Raw genomic sequence first — 17914 nt, 5'->3', positions numbered from 1 at the left:
GCTGCGGAATTTAGGCAGCACATCGAGGACTGGGTGAGATCCTCACTTCCCATTGCAGAGAATGCCAGGCCTGTGGCGTTTTGCCGAATAAAATGTTCAGGCCGAGTAAGATGGTGGGGAGCGGGAACGCCAGGCAGTCTTCACTGCCCGCAACCTTGTAAGAAGGGTAACACATGACAGCATTTAAAAGGCCCTAGAAAGCTTGCAATAGAGAAGCCTATTTGGTGTTTTTTCAAGCAGTGTGTCTAACTCGTGTGTTTATTGAAGCTCATATTCCTCATGTTTATTATCATTGTAGGGATAAACTGTGTGAAATAATGGGTTAGGGGACCCTGAAAGATCCATCATCTGATCTCTGAGCTTGTTCTCATTCCTAAGAGATTTTGTCCCCTCCTTCACCCCTAGCCCCCTCCCAAAGGAATAACCTACTTTTCAAGCATAAGTAACATTCAAACAAGTGTACTGAGAGCACACACACATGCCCAAGAAAGCACTGGTGCTTGACCTGCTTCTGTAGACTTTAAGGAAATTCTGTAAAAGGTAAAACATGAGTACTCCTGAGTCACATGGATATTAAACTTTATACAGTCTAGGAAGTTTTGGTTTATAGGAATAAAATGCAAAATTTAACTAACAGTAAATTAAAACAAATAAGTGAGCTAAAAAGGCAAAGTATGTACTGGTCGGCTTTGCTGATACGTTACCTATGACTGTATATCCATAGGTCACAAAATAGATTCATTTCTATTTTATCAAACCAGCATGTTCATAATTATTCAAGTATTACCACAGTTGCTGTGGAAGAATTGAAGCAATTAATCGAGCTCACCTAGACTTTGTTAGGAGTGTCCTTAACCCATATGCCCCTCCTCTAAAACTTACACAGAATTTCCTTTTTTTAAGAGGTTTATAACAACAAACATTTTTTTTTGCTCAACGTTTTGGTGGATTCCAACATAGAATATTTTTATGCTGTTTCAAATAATGGTAATGTTGCAAATTGTCATCCCATAATTTTTTTAATTACAAAACCATTTGAAAGTTATCCTTTTACCAGCATCTCTAAAATAAAACAAAAACTGAGTTCTCCAACAACTTGACGATTTGCAAGCATAGTTAGTACAAAAAGAATTTAAGGTATGAGCTACTACCAAGGAGGTTAAATCTGGTATAAGGGATGAGATTAAGGCACAAAACAAAGTACACCTGTAGTGAGGTCATGAAAGGCTATGAGGAGGGCGAAGCAAAGCTGAAACAGAAGGACTTGAGGAAAAGGGTTGACACACAACCTGAATGTGAATTGGCTAGTTGTTGTGTCTAGGAAAATAGACTGACATTAATCTAGAAATAAGTTGGGTCCTATCGTGGACCGTTTTGAATGTCAGGCTAAGGAAGTTAATCTTCATGTAGGGAGTGCCAGGAAGCCACCAAAGGTTTTGAGTAGGAGAATCCTGGATTTGGCAGACTGTCTGGATGGAATCCTTGGGTGAGATTAGCTACCTGGATGACAACTCAACTGTAGAACTCAGTATTGAGAAGCTTGCCTTTTTGTGCCAGGTCCCTCTTTGGTTGCCTGCGTGCCTTCCTCCTGTCTACCCCCAGCTCACCTTCATGAGACAGCCTTAAGGACAGAATCATAATCTGCTCTCATGTCACCTGTGCCTGTGTCTCAGGTGCTCCAGGGATGGCTGGAGTTGGAGGCAGTGTTGACAATCCAGGAAAGAATGAATGAGGCTCTGACTAAGGCAGTAGATGAGGAGTCTTACCTTTTTTGGCTGTAGTCTACACTAGACTGCTAATCTTGGATTAACAACAAACCCAACCTGAGGAGAGATTTATACATTTTACTTATAGGGTGACTGTTCAGAAGTTTAACATTGTGGCTCCTGTTTGGTGTCCTAAGAACTTCTTCTGAAGTATTTGAAAAGGAGAACTCTACCAGCAGTGAGCAGCCAGCTGTTCTAACTCAGAGGTGGCTCATGACGCATGAATGAATATTGAAATCAAAAGCTTTTGTCATTAATTGTATCCTATCTTTTGATTATAAAAATCCTAACATTGAAAAGTCCTCCAATTTCTTGTTTTGATTTTTTCCATTTTTTTTAATTACAAGCTCTTCCTTCTGACAATTTTTTCTTATTATAAAGAAAGAACCTGGCCTCTAATAATTATGTGTTTATACCTCACATTAAAGTAAACCAAAAAATAGAAAACCATTTGGGTCTGACTTTGCTGTTTTTTCAATGGTTACTAACTAGAATGCAGACATTCCAAAGGCTTATTCTTTTCTCTGAATGCATGGAGGCCATTTCAGGCTTTCTTTTTGCTTAGTGGTTTGAGAATTCCATATTCCATATTCCATGGTCCCAAATGATCAAACTGTTTAGTAATCTAGTCAGAGTACAGCTTAGGCCCTAACTTCCATTTCAGCTAGACATTTTTTTTATTGTTTATGTTTGCCTAGGACCAGCATAGTTAAGTAGGTAAGGGATCAAAGTAAATAAGTGGGAAGATCTGTCAGCGCAACAGCTCTATCCCAAGGTGAATCCTAATTAATTATGTCATTGACTTGAAAAACACATGTTGCATTTATCAGATTTGCTGAGTGTTTTGCTGGGAAGGATCTTATCTTAACAACTGGGAACCCAGATAACAAACATACCAGGAAAATGGTAGAGAGGAAATAGGATTAGTAGAGTTTAGTTATTGTGAAAGACATTTAGTGTGTCTTTCACAATTTCTCATAAACCACATCTCCACCCTATACATAAATAAAACATTAAGCACTGGTGGATTTTAACCACAAAATACATGTAATGACTATTGCAACCCTAGTAACCCTAAGGTATATCGTGAGAAAATGTACAAGGGAGGAAAAATATGATATATTATGTTAAATTGCATCAGTTTTTAATGTTTTTTTCAATTTGACTTATTGTAATGGTGTCCATAATAAGCCTGCTTTTGCTGTAAATTGTAGATTTTGCAATTATCCATAAAGGAAGAAAAAATTCAAATTGATTTCAAAATATACTGGTGATAGTAAAAGAAGCTGGGGAAGACACTTAGGAGAGAAGACACAGGCAGCAATTAATGGCCATGGAGAGGAGAAATGAATAGATGCAGTTGTGCATTTACTCCTTTTTTTTTTAATATCTTTATTTTTAATTGTTTTTTTTTCAATTTTATTGAGATATGAGCATAACCCCCACAAACCATCCAAAGTATACTATCACTGGTTCACAGTATCAGCATATATCAGTATTTCGAGTGTCGTTTTCCTAGAAGGGCATAGACAAAAAGTATAGGTCCAGAGGAGAGACTGAGAAGGTGAGGATGGCAGATCCACCCTGGCTAACACTGTCAAGGAGAGCCTTCAATATTTAAGGAGGAATTTCTGACAGATTGCCGCATAAGACAGAAATTTTCCTTGCCTCAGAGGAAGAATTGGACCCATTATAGGGAAATAAGTTTGCCTGTACCAACAACCAGGCTATAACTTCCTAACAGCTAGAACCATAAACTATGACTTGATGAGCAAGCCCATGAATTCACTCGTTTAGAGAGGTGAAGCTCGATGACTCTCAGGATCTACAGAAAGGAACAGACACATGCAATAGAAAGCTGGACTAGGCATCTGAGATAGCATCTTTCTTTCAGGCTCAATATATTTAGATAATTATTTAAAAGGGATTGAGTGCTAGTCACTTTCTAAAAGCGTGAATTGAAATGATGATCACAAATTGAGCCAGTCTGCATGAGCTTACAGAATGGGTGAAGACATGAATAAAGTAAATGGCAGTAAGATTTCGCCTAATGAAAGGCCATCAAAGTTTAGATTTTAAAAAAAAAAGAAAAGGACTTGGGATGGGAGAGGGGCAGATTTTATGAGAGAAGGGCCTATCATAAAACTACTAAATGCACGCAAGGGGGTGATGGGGAATTGGTGATGGTCAACTGGTTTGTTAAGACCAAATTCTAATGGAAACTTTGATCACCCTCATCCTATGTAGCATTTTTATTTAAAGTCACATGAACTAACACTTGCTTTTTTTTCTTTCCAAATGTGCTAGGAGAGCAGAGATATCCTGTTAGTGGATCTAAACTCTGAAATCGACACCAATCAGAATTCTTTAAGAGAAAATCCATTCTTAACAAATGGCACCACCTCCTGTTCTCTTCCTCGACCGAAGCCTCAGGCATCCTTCTTGCCTGAAAATGCTTTTTCTGCCAATCTCAACTTCTTTCCCACCCCTAATCCTGACCCTTTCCGTGATGATCCTTTCACGCAACCAGACCAATCGGCACCTCCTTCGTTTGATTCTCTCAAATCTCCAGATCAGAAGAAAGAGAATTTGAGTAGCTTGTCTACTTCACTGAGTAATGGTCCCCTGAATGGTGATGTTGATTACTTTGGTCAGCAATTTGACCAAATCTCTAACCGGACTGGCAAACAGGAGGTTCAGGCAGGCTCGTGGCCCTTTCCGAGTACGCAAACACAGCCAGCAGTGAGAACTCAGAATGGGGTATCCGAAAGAGAACAGACTGGCTTTCATATCAAATCTTCCCCAAACCCTTTTGTGGGAAGCTCTCCCAAAGGACTGTCAGTACCAAATGGCGTAAAACAGGACTTGGAAAACTCTGTCCAGTCCTCACCACATGACTCCATAGCCATTATCCCACCTCCACAAAATACCAAACCAGGAAGAGGCAGAAGGACTACTAAGGTGAATTGTCTTCTCCACATATTCATTGGCAGAATGCATGTTCGGTACCAAAGGGTGGTGTGATGTGAGCGCTGTTTCCTGCTACTCTTGTGTTTCCTGTGTGGCTGTGAGATAGAAGGTGGGAACCAGGCACGGCAGTTCTCCAGGAATACCTCCCTCTAATTGCCACTCTTTCCAACCTCTCACTTGGCAGTGTTTGTCACACCCTGCTTTCCGTTTGCATGTCTTGTCACTTACTATGAACTAAACACAAGTTTTTCCATTTTTCATGCTGCTATGCTTCTGTACTTCTGGTAAGTTCGATTGCTGTGTTCTCGGAGGGGAGGGTGAGAATTGTCATGATTCCCTTCATAACTCCCCCACACTAACACCAAGCCCTTCCCCCACCCCCATCATACTGCAGTAATGTCCAGGTTGTTGGTAAAAAATTCACAAGTTTGCCTCCTCTTTAAATGCTTCGTAATCCATTGCCAAGCAGCATATATTTACTATTATCATTCCAGTACAGCTTCAATCAAAAGCAATTTAAAAATCTCATTTAAACATGTGGGCTGGCCTAATGATTAAACCAGACCATCTATCTCTACGTGGACTGATAAAAAACATTTAGGCAACTCATTGATAGTTGACCTTTCTTTCCCAGCTTCAAGCTTTCAGCTGATAAGGAGACCAAATGTGTGAATGTGCAAAATAGATTTCACTTTGAAGAGTCCTTAGTGGTATCAGTCACCAAGGCCCAACATTTTATCCATGGTGGCAATCTCTATCATTGTGTCTTTTGGGGATTCTTGTAGTTGTTGTTTAACAGTAAGAGGAAACTGTTTAGTTTGGTGGTTTTCAACTTGGGGGTAAAGAGGAAAAGATGGCTGTATTTCACAGTTACTGAGTAACCTTCTGTCTCGTTCCCCATCCTGTCAGTCTTCGGCCAGTGACTTGCTTCCATCAGACCTCTTTGCTCCTCCCATCTCAGAATCTCCAGGCCAGATGTCACCTACAGGACAACCTGCAATCCAACAGACCAACCCTCTGGATCTCTTCAAAACAAGTGTTTCTGTCCCAGTAGGGCCCCTTACGGGTCTAGGTAGGTGCCTAGAGATCACATTAGGTATGGCTGTATCCCTTTGATTCATAGAATGAAGACACAGAGAAGGAGGGCTCTTCATATCCATAGCAGGTTCCATGGACATGCGATTTGAGCACCCTAGGGGGTCCTCTCACTTTTACCCCCTACAATCCCCCCATCCACTTGATAATCTTGACTTGTAACTAAAAAAATGTGTTTCTTACCCATTTTCAATATGTTCACTTATCTGAACCAGTTGTAATACTTCTGGAAGATCCTTCCTGGAAGGATTCAGAAGCTCAGACCAATGTCCATGAGGAAAAAGGTTTGAGATGAAAGAGCTTTCTTTGTCCACCATCTGGAAAAAGTAGCATCATGCATGTCTGCTATGTAAATTTGCCATTACTGGATTGAGGGTCTATCTCATCTCAAAATTAAGTATCCTCTTGGAGAGCCAAAAGATTTAATTTGAAGCAAGTGTAAGTCAGAAAATCCCTAGGAAAATCCTCAGCTTAGCTCTGTTACTGAGGTGTTATGCTAAGTGTGGGACAGGCAGATAGGATCAGTCTCTGATTATTTGAGTCTTGGTAGCTCCCTGCCAGAAGTTTTGCTGGTAGACCATCTTAATAGAGTTAGAAGATAAACACTAGAAACCTGAGGCTGAAAAGGGGAGAGATACTGAAAGAGGTGTAATTTTGTCAGATACCTGGTATGTGCTGGTGCTCTTCTCCAGGCAGGTGTCAGACTCATGTGAACTCCTGTCATCTGTGGCAGGACACTGAGGAAGGTCTCCTGGCTGAAAGTTGACCTTCCAAGTCTGCACCCACAGCCTCCAGATCTTTTCTGACTCCATGGTACAGTTTTCAAACACCCCACAATAGTCTTTGCTATCCTGCTGGGGACTCTTGTTTCTCTGCTTCTTGGCACCTCTGAGGTCCAAATAGACTCTGGCTTGGGAGGGGGTAGAGATGAAGAGCGCCTTTTGACCAGGGATATTAGCTTTCTTGCCTCCTGCAGAGTCAGTCATCAGGATGCTTTTTTTTTTTTTCCTCTTTGTTCTCTTTTTTTTCTCTGCTCTGTCCACAAAGGAAAATAGTTTGGTTCTTTTACATTAAATCTGTTTAATCATCCTTGGAGTTCGGTGTTACAAGTTACCCAACTGCCGAGTGGCTGAAATCCATGGAAGCGTGAGAGGTGAAATTTTTCCAGGTTCATGTTTGCATTTATACCATCAAGAAACTCTCCCTCAATGCTTCATGTCCTATTGGGGGTTCTGCCTTTCTTCTTAGCTCTTTCTCACCCTACCCACAAATGGAGCTGGTGGTGTCTTCCCTCCTAGAAGGGTAGAGAGAGTTCATGTAGTGCCTGCAATGAGATCACGTCACAGAACTTTGTAGTCTAATATCAATACCCTGAAGAATTTGTACAGCCAATATTTAACAAGTCAGCCTGAAAATACAGCTGGACCCTATAACTGTTAATTTATTCAGACAAGTGAAGCTTTTTGGCTAGGTGCCCCTGTTGAGGCCTTGGGGTATACAACTGCAGAATACTGATGATTCTTCCAAGTTTGGATGTGGAGCTCAAAATGAGCTCTACAGTATAGCCCCTGTCCACCAGCAGGGATCCTCAGCCAAACCGTGGAAGGTTGTAGGTCTGGCTTCTGCTGGACTCAGCTGGGAGACTTTCTCCTTTGGAAAACTGGGTGGGGGCTGTGGGGGAGGGGAGTGAAGAAAACTGATCTCTCAGCTTGGATTTGCTGCCCTGCATTTTAATCTAGCTTCAGAAGGCAATAAAACTAACTTTTTTTTAGCACCTACTCTCTTTACCCCTTTACCCCTTCTTCTTCCGGAAGGGTCTTAAAGGTCTTAGAAACACAATGTGTGGGATCTGGTGGATGGAAACGAAGGCTGGCAGGAGTATATACTGGCAAAGCCATCAACCCCTGGCATATAGTTTTTTCTTTCACCACCACCCCCACTAATCCCATCTATGACTAAAGCCACATATTTTCCTAAGGGAAAGCCAGTCATCCAACATGAAAGATGATAAAATTCTATTCTCTTTCTTACACATCTAATTGATGGAAATTATTAGTGACTCCAACTTTGGTTAATAAAACTTAAATAGATTTGTTTTAAAATGCTAGCAATAACTGTTCATAAACCCACTTTTAGAAGCCCGTTTTATAGATTCTAAGAGAACTTTCCCTTGATTAGTCATGAGAGGAGTACATTCTTTAGTTCAAATGAAGTCTAATTTCTGCATTATTAAAAAGCACGTGAAGTAACATAGCATTTGGGGAAAACAAAACAACAAAGTCTTGTCCCTTGAGATGCCAAGAAGGCAGAGTGAGAGGATAGGGTGCTGGGTTTGGAGGTGATGTGCCTGAGTGTTCCCCCTGACTGCCGCAGACCATGACTTTCCCAATTTGATTAATGGTCTTGTACCTAGGGCCTGACCTCAAAAACAAGCAGGTTAACTTAACCTTTCCCGAAACCCACCGCTCTCTGCAAGCATACCACAAGTACTCGTGGCCAGAGGCTAGAGTTCATGATGATAAGAGAATTTCAAGTAACACCATGCTCCAACAGTAAGAAGTTTTGAGATCGAATATCTTAAGATAGAAATGTTTAATACTCGAGAATACATCATCTACTGAACAGCATCTTTAAAGTATTTCTCACTCAGGCAATAAAAACATTCATGACCTTTTCTTAGTTGGATCAGAAAACTTTCGGAACTAAAAATGCTCTGCTCAAAACCTGAATAGGTATGAGGCTGAATTTAGATTTTCTGTTAGTGGTAAGAGTGTAACTGAATCATCACAACATGTGGCAAGAGGCAGGAAAGAAAACGCCAGGAAGAAAATGCCGTACACATTAGAACATCAGGGAATCAGCCTCTCAGGAAGGGGGAGAAGGGTGCTTATCATTGGAGAGACCTAGATTTGAGTGATTTTTTAATCAGTATCGAAATAATGTAGAAAATGGGACCATTCACACAGAAAATTCAGATTCTGTGACACAGGCAATTAGTTACCTTGAAAGGGTATTTTTGGTTTCATGTTGTCTTCTCTCCCTCCTTCCTCTCTTAAATACTCTGTTCTAACTTCTGGCAAGGTTTAGTAGCAGGAAGCACTTTTTTTTAAAAAGCAGTCATCCCGGGACAACCAGTCTTTCCTCTATTTTTATATATAAAAGTTTAAAACTATCTTGGCATCAGACACCTTTTATTTTCTTATATAGCTGTGTCAATCTTGGCAACATGAGAAGTAAGGAAACTTTGAAATGGTTTCTTCAGGAGGCAAGCATGTTGAGGCTTAATGCACATGCATGATAGCTGATTTCTGTAAAATTCCAGACATAAGCCAGCTGCCAAGTTAAAAATTCAAATCAATTACTCAGAGTACCCAATGGGGAATCCTAGCTACTTCATAATCAAGATCATTTGGATACATAAATATATTCATTCAACAAACAAATTGCTTTTATTGGCAGGGTCTGTTCTAGTTTCAGATATATTAGTATAGGAATATGAATGCTAGCTGTACTAGTTAATTGTGGGAGCAGTTGAATCTCTGGAAGCCTTTATGTCAGCCCCTTAATGAAGTCTTATAAGTCTTAATGAAGGCATTTGTCACATAGATGTTCTTATAAATGCTCCCCAGTCATGCCTTCTGAAACTCAAGTATCCCCTTCCAGCCTGTCTCCTGATGTGTGTATGCTCTCTCTTCCTTCAGCTGGTGTACCAGTTACACCCCCTCAGGCAGGACCGTGGAACCCCCCACCATCTTTAGTCTTCAATCAGTCCGCTTCAATGGTCCCAGGAGCCATTGTGGGTGGTCAGCCCTCAGGATTTGGCCAGTCGCTCATTTTTGGCACAAGTCCGGTCGTTCCAGGTTGGAACCAGCCTTCATCCTTTGCAGCCTCAGCTTCCTCTCCAGCCCCTGCTGTTTGGGGCCCTGTAGCTAATGCATGGCCATCGACAACCTCCGTGGGGAATCCTTTTCAGAGCAATATTTTTCCAGCTTCTGCTGTGTCAACACAGTCCTCTCCTATGGGCCCCTCTCTTCTGGTTGCTCCTCCTCAGCCACCTCCCAGAACTGCTGCTGCACAGGACATCTCCAATGATGCTTTCACTGCTTTAGACCCACTGGGGGATAAAGAAGTGAAGGAAGTGAAAGAAATGTTTAAGGACTTACAACTGCGGCAGCCGCCTGTTGTACCTGCGAGGAAGGGAGAGCAGACTTCCTCTGGCACTTCCAGTGCCTTCTCTAGTTATTTTCACAACAAAGTTGGCATTCCTCAAGAAAACGCAGACCACGATGACTTCGATGCTAATCAACTGTTGAGCAAAATCAATGGTAAGCTACTTGTTTCTGTCTGTCCATCGTACCTGCAAGTCTTCCTGCTGTCTTATGGGCCGCAGAGTCCCTCAGAAGAATCCTCTCCCTCTCCCACCCAGCAACATTCTTGCCTTGCTTCTTTTGATGCTCTTTGGTTATGGAGATAACTCAGCCAATTAATTTAAATTTAATTTAAAAGGTCTGGAAAGCCTTTAAAACAAGCGACAAACAAAACTCTTAAGGACTGGCCTAATACTACCCTCTTGTGACAGTTCTTAAAAGTGCTGCCAAGAGCTACTGAAAATTTAGTGGCTTGTGCCATTTAGAGGGCTGAATAAAAAAAAAAAAACCTCATTCATTCCTCATGGCCTTAAGGGGGGGGTCTTAAGTGCATTGAGTCCATTTCACTTCAAGAAAATATGCATGCTTCCTTTTCTGAAAAGGGATGAATTTGCCTGTAATGATCATTTGGAGTCCTGGTATTTGCTTGTGATTATTAAATTTCCACTTAGTAAATTTCCTATCCAAAGTATGGAACCAAAATTCAAAGATTAGCCAGACCAGGATACTTGTGCATATAACTGAGGGGAGCATATTCGACGACTGTTTGGGTTTTTCTCCTTCTAGAACCACCAAAGCCAGTTCCCAGACAAAGTGCCCTGCCAGTTACCAAATCTGCTGACAATGCATTTGAGAACCCTTTCTCTAAAGGTTCTTTCAGTTCATCACCACAACTCCCTGTAAGTATAAATTACTAGAAGTTGTTGCTCCAGAGTACATGCCATATATAGCTGCCATCTCCCGAATTAAGCTTGATTTTATAATAACTTTTTTTGGGGGGGGTGGTGCATGGTCTGGGAACCGAACTTACAATAACTTTTTTAAAAATTTATTTATTAATTAAAAGAAATTTAACAAACCAAATAAAACATATAATCAGTAATTCACAATATCATCACTTAGTTGCATATAATAACTTTTTGACAGTAATGCATATGTAGCTAAGATTTACCTTTGAGAGTCAGCATGGTATAAATATTTCATTGAAACTGGAGAATTATTCTGGCAGGGACTACTATCTCTTGAGTTTGAGAAATGAATATCATGAAAAAGTCCTTCAAAGGATTTCATTTAACCTGGTACTTAAAAGCATTTTTGGAGAAAATTGAGCCAAAATACTCCCTTAAAAAAATCTGACAATGATCTCTCCTAATTTCCCAACCATGGTTCCATACATAGCTCAGAAAAATAACACTTTCCATTTTGGGTAGGCGAATGTTCCTGAACTTTGATTTTGATGTAAATAATCAAGTTATATATCACCATCTACAACCAGGTACCCCAAACCATTGTAGACCCATGTAATTTTGGATTGATTCCATGTCCTAGGTGGTTTTTAAAGGAATTTGAGAAGTCTGATTATAATTTTTTTTTCTTATAACTGCAATTCTGCAATTATAATTATTGGCTAGATGGTTTTATCTCCACAGGTGGCTCCTCAATCTGCAGCTCCTGATGTATATAGGGACTTTTTTGGAAATCCATTTGCATAACTTCTGTAAGTGAAGACCTTATTAAGCTTATTTTGAGGTGATTGGTAAGGAAAGGTGGCAAAGCAGCAAAAATTTAAATTTAGAATGGGGAAAAGGTTGAATACCTGTCATTTAGGAGCAGTAGTCATTAAAATTTTTGTGTAACTAATCCAGTAATGGCTGGGTTGGGCATTTAAGAGCAGAATTTGTATGTACATCAAAAAATAGCAGTTTACCCTTAGGGTATTATGTCTTGTGTGTTTGATATTTCAGTTCTATATTGAGATAAAACTAACACAAAACAGCTTTTTGGCTTTTTACATTCATATTGAAGGGGTTACAAAGTTTACTAATAACTTGGTTTACTATGGAAGGTTTAAATACTGAAGATTTTCTGAAGATACCAAGCAAACAAGCTAGACAGATGATGATCACAGCTCTTCTGCCTCCTTATTCAATATTTATTTCTTTGTGAGGGGCCTCAATTAAAGTTAGTATAAAACAGTCCAGCAGAATTAAATCCAAAAGCAGTGACAGCTGCTAATATCTCCTACACAGTGTAAGTTCAAAATGAATCTGAAAGTTGATTCTTCTCTCTACTGGCCTTTATTCTAGATAAATTATTAATTATAACCACTATTGACTAAAACCCTGTGAGGGCTCAGTGTAATCCTTTCTCAAAGGTAATTGGCAGCAACTTAGTTCTGATCTTTAAGCTGGTAGGGAAAGGAGGCTGATTTCCCATCTTAGAGGAGACAGGACACAGCAGTAGGAGTAGGACAACAGAAAGAACAAAAAGGAACCCAAACTTTGTTTTTCAGTCTTGCCCTGTAAGTAGAACTGCTGAACTATGTCTTTACCCATTCAGAATTTAATTATTTCAAATAGATAAATCTCTTAAATCTGACATCAACAATAGCATTGAGCTTATTTGCAATTTGGATCATTCTCCCCCATTTTAGTGTTTACAATAGCAGTGTTTCTGAAAGTGCTTCTCCATAAGATCTGCTTCAGAAACTGGGTGACATTGTTAAAAATGCAAAATTCCTGGGCTCTATCCCAACCCTAAGGAACCCCCCTTTGATACTGATTAAAATACAGGAAGGCCTCATGTTAGCAAGCATCCTGGTGGTTCTTATGCAAATGAAGCACTGTAGTAGGTATTGACAGACTAGAACCTCATCTCAGCTTCAGGTGGAGGTGAAGACATACCCGAATAAAGAGAGAAGGGTCAAGGAGGATTGTATGAAGTGAATTGAGTTGACTGAAGATACTCTTTGGAGGGTTTTCGTCAGGTCTTGAAGGAGAGCTAGTTTTGGATCAACCTGCAAAATGAGTAGATTCGGTGGGGAGAACCATTGTGGGAGAAACAAGCTTAACATTAGTGAGCATTCATGTCTTACATGTTCTATATTTATTATGTTTGTCAGTCCTCACATCAACCCTAGAAGGCACTATTACTGCTCTTTTTTAATAATGACTTGATATTTAAGACATTGTCAATCATGTAAAATGTAACCACGTTTTTTTTTTCTTCTCTGTGCTTCAGGAACGTGGTATGCCGACGATCCAGAGTAACAAAAGGTTGACTTTTTTAGCTGTCAAGGACAAAGCTAATAGCCAGATGTGTCCTGTCTTCTGCCCTTGTCCCAGCTTTGACGTATTCTCTGCTGCCTTATTTCTTGCTGCCTCTTCACTTGTAAAATGCCTTTCACTTCCTGTCTAGGTTAAAGCTAAACTGAGTCTATGGTTTTAAATACATTCAGAAGCTAAACTCTCTAGCTTAAATATAAATGAAGTAGTTTCCCTATTTGAGCCTTTGGCTACTGTGTCCCTAGAACCTTCTAGAACACTCTACCATGTACCCTCTGATTGGGAGATGTAGCCACCACAAACCCCTCAGATCATGCTTTTTTGAATAAATGTTCAAATCCTTACCATTCAAAGATATTTGGGGTTCTGTTTTAGGATATAAAAACCTAAAGATTGTAGTAGAACAAGGCACCCCTTAAAAGAAATCTTGCTTTAGACCATCACAGAGAATTTTTTAAAGTAAAACTGAAGCGAGTCTAACTTCTCCTTAGGCCCTTTGGGATATAACAGATGTTCTCCTCTTTCCAAAGCTCAGTTTTCTCCCTAGGACAAGAGCATATTTCCCCAGCCTCTTGCTAGCTATTGCAAATGAGGGAAAAGCAGGTATCTTTTCTCTCCTTTGCCCTCTTACTTTTTTTCGTCAACTTTGCTCCTGGGTTCCAACAGTGTTGCCTCCCTTTTCCATGCCACAGGATTTTAGAAAGGGGAGAAAAACACATCTGGAGCCTCTCTACCTTTATAGTAATTAGAATTGCAAATGGACACAACCTTTATCCTTCTTATGGAATTGAAGGTCATCCTCTTGAGCTGAAGTTCCAGAAGAGCAGTTAATGTTGATGAAGAACAAGTCCACTCAGCAATACAGGACTGTATTCTGGAGAGCTACCCATCACAAAGCTAAATGTGATCGTGCCAAACATAATAGGTGCTTATTTGGGGTCATACTTGCTTGTTATCAAGTAACTGGAAAACTTTCTTGAAACCAGAGTCTTGTAGGTAGTAGGAAGATAAGTGGAAAATGATACAAGTATTTGGTGTTGTCACTTAAAATATAATGTCTATGATATTTTTGCCCTCATAAATGTGGAACTTTCCAAGTTCATTTTTAGTCCTATTGTTAGTACAGCTCTAAAAAGTGCATTATTGCCAGAATGATTTTTTTTTTAATTGGGTTTTTAATGTTGTTTTTTAACCTTTAATGCTCAGGTTCTAGTGGGTGCTAATCAGCCACATATAATGTCACTTTTAGTTGGAAGAAGAGGGTGACTGCTAGGGATCTAAACAAGATGGTAACCTCATGAACCGCTATTGATTAACTCAAAATAGTCCAAGCTAGTAAGTCCTGTGGTTATATGTCTAATGGTGAGGCCTGAACATATGGCATAATTTTCCATTGGGCTTCCTACTCAGTCATTATAAACACAGACTTGACATAGCATTTTAAATGTCCAAATATTGAATGTGCAGAACTGGAGGCTACTCTATCTAGGTAGTTGAATTTTTGAAAGTCATGTTCAGCCACACAGCTGTTTTATACGTACTTTTCTCTTGTGCACTTTTCTGTATGCAAATAAAGCTATAAATTTACTCACTTTAATAAACTGGAATGGAAGAATCTCATGCATTGGCCTCAGCTTATTCTAATATTTAAACCCTGCATTAGGTTGACTTTAGGGATGAGATTTAAACACATCAGTCTAACATGTCACAAAGATGATAAGAAGATAGAAATCCGTGAAATAGTAAATTATCATCTGATCTCTTTCAACACCTTGTTCTTTCACAGCCCCATTTCACACCTCCCTTCCAGAGAGTTTACTAGTCTGGTGGATAAGACCTGCACCACAGCAGCCTCAGCTGGCATTCAGCGGTGTATTATTTGTCCATGCCTTTTACCCTTTGCCTCCCCTTGTTCTTTATTCAGTTCTCTTTGACCCACTCCTCCAGGGTCCAGCCTGGTCCACTGAGGGGGGCTGCTTGAGGAGGGTTAGGTGCCTATGAAGACCTGACATTTTTAGCCCAAGGACACTCTTAAGGTTCTCGTTCATTTCAAGAAGACCTGGGTCTACCGAGAAGAGGACCCCAAGGTGGGTCTTGCTAAACATAGAAATCTTGGTATTGAATTTAACTTCTGTAAGTAGTAAAACAAGCTTGACTTTGGAGGGAGAGGAGTCATTGGTTGGAATTTGCTGTTATGGAAGGTCCAGAGCTACTACCTTACCTACCCCTGGCTTTCTTTTTTTTTTTCTTTACCTCTTAACTGAGACATTTGGTCTTTTACTGATTTTTCTGATGACAATGAGATAGAATATAGAGAAGCAGACTCCACAGAGAAAAAGCTTCCAGGAAAACTGAAAGCAAGCCATGAATGAGCTGGAAAAGGCCACAGATATGATTATACAATTTATTTGGCTTATCCAGGTGCTTTGCAGTATGTCTAACCTATTGGGCCTATGTGATGCTTCCTTGTAGCTTAATCTTGAAGATCTTGCCAAAGGTTAACATTTATGTGTAACGTGATGGCGGAGGGAGGCATTTATTTCAATGCAGTGTTTACCAAGTAGAGGGAAATGCTTATACTGAATTATGCCTGCAAAGTGGAAACAGATCTATCCTTAGATCTGCCATCTATTTAGTAGCTGTGATACTCACACCTGTGTCGCCAGAGGTTCAGCTTTTCCCAATAATAGGTATCATATCGAAGCTAGAAACAACTTAAACAGTGTGCTCTCAAATTTCTCACATACACGTAATAAAAAGGGAGAACATACTGATTTTCTCTAGATAATCTCATGTGAAGTAGTTTGACCATTTATGGAAAATACCTTTGTTCCATTGATGCCAGAATCTTGCTGGGCGGAATCTGTTAACTATGTCATCTCATGCTAGCACGTCATCCAATCTTTATGCCTGAAAAATAGCAGCAATCTGCTCTAGTTCTGTGGTTTCTGTAGTATTTTACTGTAAAGCCATGTGTTGTAGTACAGAGCTTTTTTGGTCCAGTGATTTCAAACCCCTCCATCAAAATGTTAACCATACGGTAAGAACCATACACAGGGTGATTCCGTGTCTTTCCAGGGCTGAAATCAGGGATGGCGAAATACACGGGAGTTAAATAGCTTAGAAGTTTGGATGACCCGGGTAAACCTAATGAGTGAGGACTCTAATCCATATTCCTGGAATTTGTTCAATACAAAGTCTACTAGTGAAAGGTAGGAGTGCTCCCAAACTCCCTGGTAAATGTTTAAGCTGTAGTCGCTTGAGGGGATTGGTACATAATAAAAGACTTAATTCTTGCCGGGAAATGGTGTATTTTAACTAACTCCCTTCAATTAAAAAATAACTAAAACTCATGTTCTAGGTCAACATGCTGAACTCGGACTTGCACAAAGCTGTAGACCAGCAGCAGTTCTGTTAGCATGCCCCCATTGCAGCACTGCTGATGGACAAGGGCCACCAATTTGTCATCTGATCGAACAAGTTACCCAGCCCCCTTTTGCCCTTGCTTCTCTGGAATCAGGTACTTAATTATTAAACCTCTAGTGTTTGCTAAGTAAAGCATTGAAACCATAGAGCTGCCAGTCCTCAGGGTGGGAACTGTGTGGGCTACTCACACAGCTGACCTGCAGTGATCAAAGATGAGGTTGTTATATAAAAGAAGAAGAAAAATGCCCAACTCTAAATGTCTTCATGACTAAGTCTTCCTCTTGATGCTGACTGTGGAGTTTTGTGTCAAGAGTGTTCTCTCTTCCTTCGTTTGAGTCCAATCTTTTTTTTTTTTTTTTAACCTTATTGAAAGTTAGAGGGAACCTGACAGTTCAAGCAGGCACCAACTTAAATCAATTGATCATCACATCACAGATCCTATTGTTGGTGGACAGGGGAGAAGAGTGTGGAATGTAAGAGCTAAAGTAGACCAGGGAGGAGGTGGGAAATGGAACTGTTAAGATGACATTTGTTACCCAGCTCCGCTCTCTAGTCTGAGAGGCTGGTTGGGGGCCCTGATGGCAGAAATAGTGGAAGCTGTTGGAGCTCTCGTCTTTCCATGAAAGACCCTGTCATCACCAGCAGACAGTTCACAGCCACGTGTCAGTTAGGGATGAATGGATTATAAGTAATGGAGAGGCTAACAATGACTAAAATTAGTAGGGGTTTATTTTTCTCACAGAAAAAGGTGTAGGTGGATAACTTCTGGTAATTAGTTCGGTACCTCAGCCATGTCCTCAAGGGCACAAAATTTTTCTTCGCTTCTCACTTCATTTGTATCTTTTTAGTTTTCTTTTCTTCTGTTCTTGTTTATAGCCTAGTGGCCACAAGAAAAGAAGAAAGGAAATATATAGCACCGCCAACGTCTGCTCCTCACATCACGCATTCAGTTTTCCCAAGGCTTCTCAGTAGAACTTAAGTTTATGTCTCATTGGCCAGAATTATGTCTCATTGGCAAGGTGCAAGGGAGGCTAGGAAAGCAAGCATTTAGCTTTACCCACTTCTGATGATGAAGGTTGTTAAGGAAGAGGCAGGACTGGCTACATAATTTGCAGCAAAATAAAAATGTGGGGTTCCCTGAGCAAAATGCTGGGAAAAGAGTGCCATTAAATGCAATAAAACATAAAACTTTTTCCTTTTTCTTGCAATCTCTCAACTAGTCATG

At 40.2% G+C, this 17914-nt stretch overlaps 1 protein-coding gene across 7 annotated transcripts in view; it reads left to right on the top strand.

The window, feature by feature from the left end:
- Positions 1-14878, top strand: part of DAB2 (DAB adaptor protein 2) — a 69386-nt gene extending 54508 nt beyond the window's left edge. For 5 of the 7 annotated variants that reach the window (XM_077117049.1, XM_077117052.1, XM_077117048.1 and 2 more), the window contains 6 exons: positions 4074-4727; positions 5646-5808; positions 9533-10156; positions 10766-10878; positions 11611-11696; positions 13220-14878. In XM_077117049.1, coding sequence (XP_076973164.1) covers positions 4074-4727; positions 5646-5808; positions 9533-10156; positions 10766-10878; positions 11611-11691 — 1635 coding nt within the window. In that variant the 3' untranslated portion in view covers positions 11692-11696; positions 13220-14878. The remainder of the gene's footprint in view (positions 1-4073; positions 4728-5645; positions 5809-9532; positions 10157-10765; positions 10879-11610; positions 11697-13219) is intronic. The other 2 variants (XM_077117050.1, XM_077117053.1) reach the window with 2 other exon arrangements.
- Positions 14879-17914: the final 3036 nt, after the last annotated feature.

This window comes from Tamandua tetradactyla, chromosome 9 (genome assembly GCF_023851605.1).
Source record: "Tamandua tetradactyla isolate mTamTet1 chromosome 9, mTamTet1.pri, whole genome shotgun sequence".
In the NCBI taxonomy this organism is placed as follows: Eukaryota; Metazoa; Chordata; class Mammalia; order Pilosa; family Myrmecophagidae; genus Tamandua; species Tamandua tetradactyla.
The sequence above is the reverse complement of the archived record's forward strand: the minus strand, read 5'-3'. Positions and strand labels throughout refer to the sequence as shown.